General features: G+C 54.0%; 1 protein-coding gene across 1 annotated transcript in view; it reads right to left on the bottom strand.

The window, feature by feature from the left end:
- Nucleotides 1–10,990, bottom strand: part of SIM2 (SIM bHLH transcription factor 2) — a 48,775-nt gene that overhangs the window by 19,219 nt on the left and 18,566 nt on the right. Inside the window, exons 4-6 of the mRNA XM_081799941.1 lie at nt 9,329–9,437; nt 5,761–5,846; nt 3,535–3,734 (exon numbers count right to left, since the gene is read on the bottom strand). Coding sequence (XP_081656067.1) covers nt 3,535–3,734; nt 5,761–5,846; nt 9,329–9,437 — 395 coding nt within the window. The remainder of the gene's footprint in view (nt 1–3,534; nt 3,735–5,760; nt 5,847–9,328; nt 9,438–10,990) is intronic.

The raw sequence follows: 10,990 nt of genomic DNA, 5'->3' as shown, positions 1-10,990 counted from the left end.
GGGCAGCCTGCTCCTGGGGTTTTCCTGCCATTACCACCTCTCTGTTCTCATCAAGCCCCAGGAATATGGATTTCCCATGTCAGCTCTTTGAAGAAAAGCAGCTCTCAAAGTCCAAAACTACATCATCACTGGTGTTCGGATCGCTCCGTCCGGAGGTGAAAATGGCAGGCGGCAACGGTGTTGTTTCCCAGGCCCTGGGCCACTGAGCTGGGAGCCGTGCCCTCAGAGGAGGTGGCCCAAACGTCTTGGTGACAGATATTCAAGAACAGATGAAAGAGGAGGACAAGAGGGATTCTAAGGGAAGGGAGGCAGTCCTGGGGGGCAGAGGTGGGACCTGAGGACGGGCCGGGACAGGGGGTCCTGCTGGCATGTATCTGAAATGTTGGCTGGAAATGAAACAGGGAAACCTGACCTCATTCCGTAACCTGCTCCCCTTTCTGTTGAGTTCTGCGTGGGCTTTGGGTCGTAAATCTCCAGGAGCCTCATATTTCCCTGGAATCGGTCACTATTTGGTGTACACATTTCCATGGTGTTCCATCAGGGCGGGAAGGAGACGGGACTGGAGGTAGGTGGGAAAGGGAACATGCCACAGCCTTTAGGGGCTCAGGCGACTTGTCTAAGGGCCACCTAGAACTTCAGGCCCCACTGGAGTCGAACTGTGTGGCAGGAAAACTGAGACCTGGCTTCCCCCCAAAAAGAAAACCCAGCATCTCTACTGTGTCAGAATGAAAGACGCTTCCCAGACCCTTTGGAAGTAAAGTTACAGAACAACGGCCCTGAACGTGTAAAGGAATCAGCAACACATGTATTAAGTTTCTCATCAAAGTACACGCTGGTTTTAAAAATTGGGGGAAAAGAGAAGGGTCTGGCAGCATGCCCTCCTGGTTTTTTCCAAACCTCCAGTGTCTGAAGACCTGTCAGAGGGATTTGCCAAACCCCAAACACGGCTGGGTTCACCCATCCTTAGCAAAAGCACCAGCTACAGTTTCAAAGTGAAATACCACAAAACCCCTATGAACCAAATTTCAGGTTATGCTGAGTTCAGTTGTGTCTGGGATTACACTGGGTGGGGGGCCAAGTGGCCACCCCCCAGGTCCACCACCCAGGCCCCTGTGACTCTAGGGCTGCTGGGCTTCAAGCCAACCCCACACTGTGGCTTCTGGGGTTTGGATGCCAGGAGCTGACATCTCCCACCCCGCAGGGCCATCCTGCTGACCTCTGAGTCCTGGGCCGGCCCCTCTGTCCCCCAGCCCAGAGGCCTATCGAAGACCGAGCTGCAACAGACCGGAGACCAGAGTGAGTGTGAAGAATTCTCCAGCTCGTCACTGACCCTCTTAAGTATCTCCTAGATGACTGGAGTTCAGAAGCTTTGCTAGAAGCTTCCTGGTACTTAGCTGGGAGAACAGCAGTGGACTTCTGCAGAGACAGGGAGTCTTCTTCAAGATCACTGTCTTTCTTTCCTACTCACCTCAGGGGTCCAGCCCTCACCCTGATGTGGAGGGACGCTGGCATTCGAGAAAGTCCATGCCTGAGGCTCCCACCATGAGCTGGTCTCTCAGCTAACCTCCAGTACCCTCTTCTGCAAAGCCCTGCTTTTGTCCTTCGTGTTTCAAAGCTGTGTGCATCGAACGATCTGAGAAGACCTGAAATCTCTTCTTCCGGGGAGACCTCTCTCTTTCCTCTTCTAGAGAATTCACTGACCCCCTGAGGCTTTTCCTAGAACCCTCAAAGGAAAACTAGGAGACAGACATAACATGGGAGACCCTCCCAAGTGTGTGAAATAATGAACTTGGACAGCTGAAATTCCTTTCAGTTCACTCTTACAAGTGGCTCCTGAATCCAGAAAGAACCCCTTCCCACGGCCTGCTGTCACTTCTGCCACACTCCCAGGCAGCCCAGCCCCCCGGGGCCCCTCTCCGGGCAGGGGTCTGTCTTCGCTGCAGGAAAACAGCATTTGTCCGCGTCTGGCCGCCCAGAGGTGCCGGCCTCCTTCCCCCAAAGAGTTATATGTACTCTTTCTGGGAGCACAAAGCCAATCTGTCATGTCAACCTTTGTCATTTCTCTACCTGTGAACGGTTCTGAGGTCCTGACGTGTGCTAACAATGGCCTAGGCTAATTCGTGTCTTCGCCTCCCGCCCCTAACCAGGTATGTGTGATTTTCTCCCATGACTGGTTAAAGTGACCGATTTTATGTCATGTATATTTTACCACAATAAAAAAGGTGGGGGGAGAAATCTATAAATCTTAGCAAAAAAAATATATATATATTTATATTTACAGATGGACGTATCTATCTCCTTTCTCCCAGAAAGCTTAGCCACGCACACCCAAAAGCAGAAGCGGGGTCTCTGAACATTTAGTCCTCCCTGTACAGCTGAGGACTCCAGGGGGCTACCTGGCAAAGTGACTCACCTTGCAGGCCCATCGGGCTTTTTACTTGTACAAATCCTTCCTGTCTATGATCAAATTTCCCCTTCCTAATAGCCTGTGGGTAGCCGAGTGGGCAGGGCGGGGCTGACTTGTTTTACAGATGAGGACGTGGAAGCCCCAAGAAGCCCCGCAGGCCTGAGGCCTCAAGGCTGGTGAAGCCTGCAGGCTGCCCTGGGGGTCGGCCCAGCCGGCTGCTGCAGCTACTCCAGCACACCCCTCCCCGGTGCCGGCCTGGCGAACAACACATCAGGGCTTCCACCTCGTTCACTCTCCCTTCTCTCTCTGAGACGAGATCCTCAGACTCAAGTAGGAGCCGAAAGGATAGTTGAGAGAGATGGTTCTGGGGCCACTGCATCTTCGCCCTCCCCGCCCGCCAGGGGGCGCCCTCCCAGCCCAGGCCCAGACGGGGCACCCACTGAGCTTGTGGCCACAGCCTTCCCCAGGGAAGGCCACCTGCCTGCTCGCAGCCTCAGCTCTGGCGGCTGCCACAGCCCGAACGGCTTCCCGCCAGCCTGCGGGGGCAGCCACCCCACCTCACGGTCCACACTCACAGTCTTTCTTTTTGATTTTAAGGTCCTGCCTACTTGATGGAGATACAAGACAGAATCCCGACATCGTGGGCCCTCAAAAACGGCTAACTTGTGTCCACAACACATATTCCCAGTTCCCACTTCAGGGAAATGATGAAGGGGTAAGTAAATAATATAAAACAACCTGGAGAAGCTGGCTACCCCCTGAGTCCTAAGGCTGATAGCAATTCTTCCAGTTCATGACCTGGTTCCACTAAATCGCTTTCTAACTCACATTCTTGAGAGAGAGAGAGAGCCTGCAAGCAGGGGGAGCAGCAGAGGGAGAGGGAGAAGCAGGCTCCCCGCTGAGCAGGGAGCACAAGGTGGGGCTCCATCCCAGGACCCTGGGACGATGACCTGAGCTGAATGGAAGGCAGACACTTAACCGACTGAGCCACCCAGGCGTCCCCCTAACTCACATTCTTAGTATGACTTATTCCTCGTTACATTGTGGCTTCACAGTGTAGCTTTCGGGGCAGTTTCCACCGTCAGCATCTTCGGGAACTCTGCAGGAGCATCAGGTGCCAAACTCACCTGGAATCCAGGAAGATCAGCTTCAGGTCGAGGCTGGCCCTGAACATGAACATGTTACTATGCAGCTTGATCTCTGTGATGGCACTGGGCGGCAGCGACTGGCCCACGGCCACCAGCCCCACGATCTGGTAGCACGAGTCATACAGGGACATGTCCAGCATATACTGCCTGATCTTCAAGTAGCCACTGCAGTGGATGACCTGGGAAAGCAGAGGGCAGGGTCAGCCGCCGGCAGCCCAGGAGGTCAGACCGGCGCCCACTCCTCCTGGCTCGGGGCCTGCCCGCCTTCTTGAGCATGCTGGACAATGCCCAGCCCAGCCTCTACTGAGCTGTCGGGCCAACATGCTTCTTTCTCAGGAAACAATATCATAATAAAATGTAAGGGTTGTCTTACCCAATTGACTCTGCTCAAGTAACTCCACAAGGTAAGACTCTAATACATAATGGATTTAATACATACTCTAATACTAATACTAATATTACTCTAGTACTCTAATACATAATCCATAATTAACTCATCACCAAGTCACTATGAAATCGCACAACAAAAGCACCAAGGGAAGCTAACTGTTGGTTCCATGATGTTCCCTTGGGTACCTGTTATGCTCATCGCCTCCCAATGGGACTGGATTTGACATCTGTTAACTTGACATTTATATCACTTGACAAGCTATACCATGCCAGTAAATTAAGAATTCTTTCAGTAGAATCTAGAGTCTTCCTTTTAATGTATTTTTATTTTGTTTTGTTTATTTATAACTCAAGAATTTATCCCCTTGTAATAAGCAATAAGCAGGAGTGGCTATATAGAAACCTGATTGTTATAGCCAAAAACCATGCAGGAGAGAACGTATAGTGTTCCAAATGTCAAACGGAAACATTTATGCAATCTTCAGCCTCAATATTGGCAGGATTTATGTAAGTTAGAGTCAGTAAAATCTCGAAAGGATCCCAATCATCACGACAGCAGTGATGAACAGCTAAAATCTTAAAATCTCTTTTCAAAAACGTTCCTCCAGGACTCCTGAATTCATTCAATCTTTAGAGCTGCAATAAATCTTAAAATCCGCCCAGTCTATTGTCCCATCTTACTGATGAGGAGACTGAGGACAAGGTAGGTGATCTGTATTGCTTAAGATTAGACAGTTAATAAGCGACAGAAATAACTCAAGACCCAAGTCTGTTGGGTACAGGACAGTGCTGGGAGTTCTCCACTCCTTCGAGTCTGAGTCAGCAAATAAGAAATGTATCCCCAAACTATAAAACAGAGTGAGGTAAAGTCAAAGGAAAGAGCTCAGTGTGGGGTTCAAAGGAGGGGGCTGAGGAAAGGCAGCCCCTGGGGTGGGGAGAAGGTAGGGAGGAGGCATTCCAGAAAGAGAGGACAAAGGCGGAAGAAACAGTAACTTCAGACTCCAGAGAGGACACAGAAGCTTGGAAGGGGTTGCTCAGCGCAGACTTCCCCCATCTTGCCCTTCCGTCTGGGAGTGGCTGATTCTGGTGCTGAGGCACCATGCCGCCCGTGGGCTCTGCGGGGGACCTACTCCTGGATTCTGGAGCTAGCCAGAGCAGGGGGCCAGGTCTGGCAGAGAAATGCAGCCGAGAGGAACTCTGCCCCTTAGCCTGCGGGCCTCCTGCTGGTCTTCTCCCTTCTCTGCTTGCGTCCCAGATGATCATAAAATGGGGCCAATAATACTCCCCTCAGAGGGCTGCCATGACTATTAATTAACTAGATGAGAGACCGCTGCTGAAAGCCCGTGGCCCCTCGGAACGGGTTCCATCGTTAGTCAAGCACATCATAGTCATCATCCCTGGATCTGGCCAAACATTCGAGGGTAGGGGCACCGTTTCTGTGCTCTGAATATTCGCTGCCGACCCCGCGACAGGGATTCTCAGTAAGCTCGAGGGGCAGCTCCTTCAATGGCACCGACCTGAGCAAAGTGGAACCTACAGGAAAGGAAAATTCTACCCTGGGCCACGTTTATTCCTGGTCTCCTCTGACGACATCCAGCCCTCCTGGAATATCCTTGTAAGATGCCAGCTCTCATACCTGCTGCAGAAGCGGAGGCCAGCGGCCTCCCCGGAAAGTTCTGCCTTAGGCAGGGGGAAATGTCTGGGTCCCGGTGCTTGCTGTCTGCCTATGTTCACCAGTAGGAACAAAACAGAAAGCAGGGAAGACCCAGCGCCAACGCCTTCTTCCCCTCCCCCCCGACACGAGGATCCTCATACCTTGTATCCGCTGCATGTCAGGCCCGCGTTTCTTTTCGCCAAGACACACTTCATCCGCAGAAAGAATGACCTCTCTATCTCATACTCTGAAAGCAGGAGTGAGGTTAGATTGGCCAGCTGTCCCCCAACTGCTTCCCCCGATTTTGTCCCAACAACGTCAGTCAACCCTCAGGCCCAGACCAGGCAGCCAGAGACCCCATCCCAGAATGCCCAGCCCCTGCCCAGAGAGTTTCTGCCTGTGGCCGCGACCTGGGTGGGCTGGGGAGACTGGCCCCGTCCTGGCGTGGCTTCCACATGCTCCAGAGGCAGGCAGCCAGAAACATGGCTGTAGCAAGAACTCAGGAGACACCAACCTGGGGCCAGGTGAGGACTCTAAGTGCAGTGGGCCCAGCCCCGCTCGACCGGCCCGTGGTCCCCTCCAGGCAGGCACAGAGAGGCCTGGCGCCAAAGGAATTGTCTTGACCAGCCCTGGGGTGGATGCCTGAGTCGGCCAGGAGGGCCCAGAGGCATCTGACTTCCCTCAGGGTGGAGGATACTGAGTCAGGGCTCCCAAGCACAGCCCCCTCCGCAGCAGAGGGAGGCAGCCACGGGGCACCCATCCTGCCCGAGACTGCCATGGAATGGGGAAGAGAACCCAACAGACCCACTCGCTCGGCCAGATCGAAGCTTTTGCCCTCATCTAGAGCCCCGGTCCGACCACCCCTCCTTTCTCGACGGCTCTGACCCTCTCCATTCAGTCTTTCCCTGTCTGGCCTGAAGGCCTCACCCACCAATCTCGGACCTCACTGTTGCAAATGCAAGCGAGTCCCCTAAGGACACACCCTATGCTTCTGTGAACAGATACCAGTTCTCTGGAATGATGTGTCCATGCCCCTGGGTGAGGGTGACGTCACTCCACTCCTAATGAACAGCTACTTGGTGGCAGTTAATAAATTAATTTTTAAAGAAAGGTTACCATTAGGAGTGGAGGCAATGCCCCCCGCCCCTCCCCAGGGGGAGCAAGGGAATCGCCCGCAAGGCTCCTCACTCCCCCACCGCTGTTGGAGGGGCGGCCACGTTTACCCATAACTCCTCTGCAGCGGGCCGGGGTCTGCGAGGCATAAGGCTTCCCGGTGACACGCCTGCCTGTCTGCACCATTTGCAGCTATGCACTGAGGTGTGCACGCTCAGCTCCAAACACCTTCACGTGGTAATGAACCAGCCAGTTCGGAGAAAGCCAACAGCGCAATAAGCATGAAGCAGCAGGGCAAGCTCAGCAGCAGAAAACCAGCTCCATGGATGAGAAGCCGGGGAGCGGTGCCAGCCCCTGTGCACCTCACGCCTTGCACACTCAGGTGGCAACCCCACCTGTCCTGGAGCTCCGGGCTTCTCTGTGTGGCTGCTACACCTCAGACATGAACCCCGCGGCGACTGGGATTGGAAGGGTCTCTTGATATTCCCAAGACTCGTTTGCTGTCATTTGATAAACGCTTAACTGAAAGCTATGACATGGAAAGGTAACATGAAACCAGAGCTCGCGGGAGAAAGTCCATTCCTGTGTAACCAACACACTGTGCGCAACTTTCTAGAACAGTAACAGCACAATGGTCTTAGGAGTTCTCTAAGCCTCCTGCAGCCTTTTCCAGCTTTAGACAACCCCGCAGTGAAAGAAGGAGACTCAGGTGCACTCTTCTCCTCCCAGCTCTCATTTTGCTAGAAAGTACTCCTTCCGAGCTTATGTGTGTGCACTGATGTGGCCAGACTGTTTGCAAGGACTTAAGAGTTACAGACCATAGCGGGGCGCCTGGGTGGCTCAAGTGGTTAAATGTCTGCCTTCAGCTCAGGTCATGATCCCAGGGTCCTGGGATCGAGCCCCACGTCAGGCTCCCTGCTCAGCGGGGCGTCTGCTTCTCCCTCATCCCTCTGCACCGCCCGCCCCCCCCCACCGTCTTGAGCTCGTGCGGTTTCTCTCTCTCAAATAAATAAATAAAATCTTAAAAAAAAAAAGAGTTACAGACCATAGCTACAGACCATAGCCATCTCATCACAGAAAGCAGCACAGCAGTCTCTCTCCCTGGTAAGGAAAAGTGAGACGCACAGTGACTATGTCTGGGGCTAAGAACATGGGGGCCACAGGCTGTATCTGCAGGCGGTTTTAAAACGGAGTGGGCTCTTCTGCAGTCTCTCCTTCTAGCCTTAGAACGGCCCCTCCCAGGAGGAAGCAGTAAGACTAGAACTTGCGTTTTTCTCCAGCTGCTTACCCCATTCTACCATGCTTGATGTCTCTTCATTTGCATTCTGTTCTATGGGGAATTTTGGCCAAGTTGGGATACCACAGGCCACAGCAGACAAGAGACCCACTGAGCAGCATGCTGGTTGGTCTCACTGGACTGTCAGAGAGAGGGTGTTACAAGGCCAGCGCCCCAGAATAAGTTCGTCATCCTAGCATGCGCTGCAATTGTAACTTCGGGAGTCATTTGCGTAATGATGTGCCCCACATCGTCCCCCGAGCAATCACACCACATTATGTCCTTACACGTGCTTATGGTGGTAGGACCCCAATCCATACGTGTTCAGTAATGGGACTGTGGTGGAGGAGGTGGAGGATCGTGTCCCCACGTGGAGACAGGCTGGTGAGGTGGACCTGCCTCCATCTAGACCAGGGCTTCTTAACTGATTCCTGCCGTGGCACAAAACCCACAGATTCCTACCCGGAATAACGTTTTTAAGTGCAGAAGATAAAAATATAGGAGATCACAAACTGAACCAACTGTACTGAAAACAGTTACCAAAATATTTTTGCTCATATTTTTTGGTAATAAAACAAGTGGTGATTTGGTTATAAATGTGCTGCTTTATTCACGCATTAAATAACAAGAGCCAGCAGCCGGCCTCGTAACTCCTGAAATTTCAAAGTAGCGATGAGCGTGCGTGGTAAGTTTAAACACCTGCGAGAACTGTAAAGTGAAATGAAAATGTGTGTGACTCTCATTGTTGGCGAAGCCACCGGTAAGAGGGGGAGTAAGATGGCGTACCCCCCATAATCTATAAGCCAAGGAACTGCTACATTCCAACCAGACAGAAGGAAGATGGAATTCTCCACGTGCAGTTTCATGGACCCCCTGAGTTCTGTCGGGGACCCTCTGGTTAAGAGGCCCAGGTCTAGGGGCGCCTAGGTGGCTCAGTTGTTAAGCGTCTGCCTTCGGCTCGGGTCATGGTCCCGGGGTCCTGGGATCGAGCCCCGCATCCGGCTCCCTGCTCGGCGGGAGGCCTGCTTCTCCCTCTCCCACTCCCTCTGCTTGTGTTCCCTCTCTCGCTGTGTCTCTGTGTCAAATAAATAAAATCTTTAAAAAAAAAAAAAAAAAGCCCAGGTCTAGACCTGTGTTCCTGGAATTCTAAACCAAGAGCACATCTTGACCGCTTTCCTTTACCCCCTACCAGCGCCCATCATGGTCTCTGGCATGAGAAACCAGCTGGGCCGCTCCAGTCCCGCACACTTCCCCTGGGCAGCATGGGAAGCAAAACCCTCGTGTCCCATCCAAGAGCTTCGTCTGGTTTTCATGCTGGTGTCTTCGTCTGGAGGAAATACCTTGGAGCAGGTGATGGTGAAGGGGCTGGTGGGCCGCAAGCACTGCTGTCATCTCGTCGTGGTCGGAAGGGTGGATGTACTCATAAATACTGTTGCCCGTGAGCTCCACCTGCCGCAGAGGGAAGGGAAGGGTCAGAAATCCTCTAGGGGGCTGCGCGGGTGGGGAGGGGAAGGTGGACAATGGCTACGGACCGCGAGGGACAGAGCTTTGACCTCTGCTCACAGCGCACACCTTCTCCACACGCAGAAACACGCGTCTTTGATCAAGCAGCGCGCTGAACCGTCTCCCACGTGGGGACGCGAGCTGAAAGCCACGACAGTCCCGAGCAGGAGGAACTGGGACAGGAAGGATGAAAAGGTGAGCCGTGGAGGTGGGTGCCCCCCCATGGCCCCGGGCGGTATCCTTTACACAGGAGGCCGCTTACAGCAGACCGGAGCCAGGGCCTGGCCCTCCACCCACACGCCCGTGCTGCCTGAGGGGCCTGGCCAGCCGGGACACCAGCTGCCAAGTCCAGACGATGTGGTCCCTGCGAGAGTCACGTCCTCTCCGAGGCTGAGCAGGTGGGAGCCATGGGGGCTCCCCTGCACGTGAGGAGGGCTCGCACCCCGACAAAGGCCCTTCCTCGGGCACCGCCGAGCCTCCTTCCCGTTGCCAGAAACGTGTCCCTGGCCTTCTGACTCTGGGATGACCCGTTACCCAATGGCTCCCGCCCACGGGTGCAGCAGGGTGGCTGCGTGAACTGCGGGGACGTTTGGGCCCACTCCAGACGGCCATGTGACACGGTGGTTATTTCCGGGGGTCGCGACCCCAGCACTTGGATGCCGCCTACTTCCTGGCACACCCTGCAGAGGACACGATGGCAGGCCTAGAGCCTATGTGCGTGTTGGACAGGACCCTTGCAGGGACGGGGGTCTCTAGGAAAACACCAGCATTAGGACCTTTCCACAGAGATTCCTGGTGACTCGACACCGAACCTTGAGAACTTTCCTATTGTTCTCCCAAAAGTAAGTGCCATGATAGGGGATGTTAGAGAGTCTCAAGACCTGGACCCCCTGACCCGTCATCCCAAGTTGGGCAGTGCCGTAGAATGTTCCGGAGACTATGACCATCAGAAGGGCCTTCTGAGCAGTGGTGGGTGGACCCTGTTTTAGAGATGCAGTGGTGCAGACGAGAGCACCCAGTATTGATCAGGAGCCCAGGCCAGTGATGGCTCTTCCATCACAGCCCGCAGGAGCCCCAAAGCCCGGGGGTGGGGGGGGAAGCCGAGAGTGTGTGAGAAACTGCCCTCGGGTGGCAGGGAACCGGGGCAGGTCTGACTCAGTCTTTCTCAGCTCTGCCCCACGGGGAGAGGGCAGGCTAAAAGAGCAAAGGCAGGCTTGCGAGGGCCTTGTCCCCAACCACCCCCTTGTTATTTTTAAGTGTGTCGTGCCTCGTGTTTTGTTGGGAGGCTCACTGCTCTCCCTCAGAGCGGAGCCAACACGATCTCCTGTCAAGGGGCCGCTCTGACCGGGCCACCTCATGCAGCGGGACAACCACAGGCAATTTCATGGACAAGTTCTGCTGGGAGCCACTGTTCCAAATTAGCATCAAGGCCATCAGCTCCTTCCTTGCGACTGAGCGGCCACGGAGGGGTGAAGGAATTTACCCCCCTCCTCTGAGCC

The sequence above is a fragment of the Leptonychotes weddellii genome, chromosome 1 (genome assembly GCF_054177405.1).
Source record: "Leptonychotes weddellii isolate Sample4059 chromosome 1, ASM5417740v2, whole genome shotgun sequence".
NCBI classification, from domain to species: Eukaryota; Metazoa; Chordata; class Mammalia; order Carnivora; family Phocidae; genus Leptonychotes; species Leptonychotes weddellii.
This window is presented reverse-complemented; position numbering and strand designations above follow the sequence as displayed.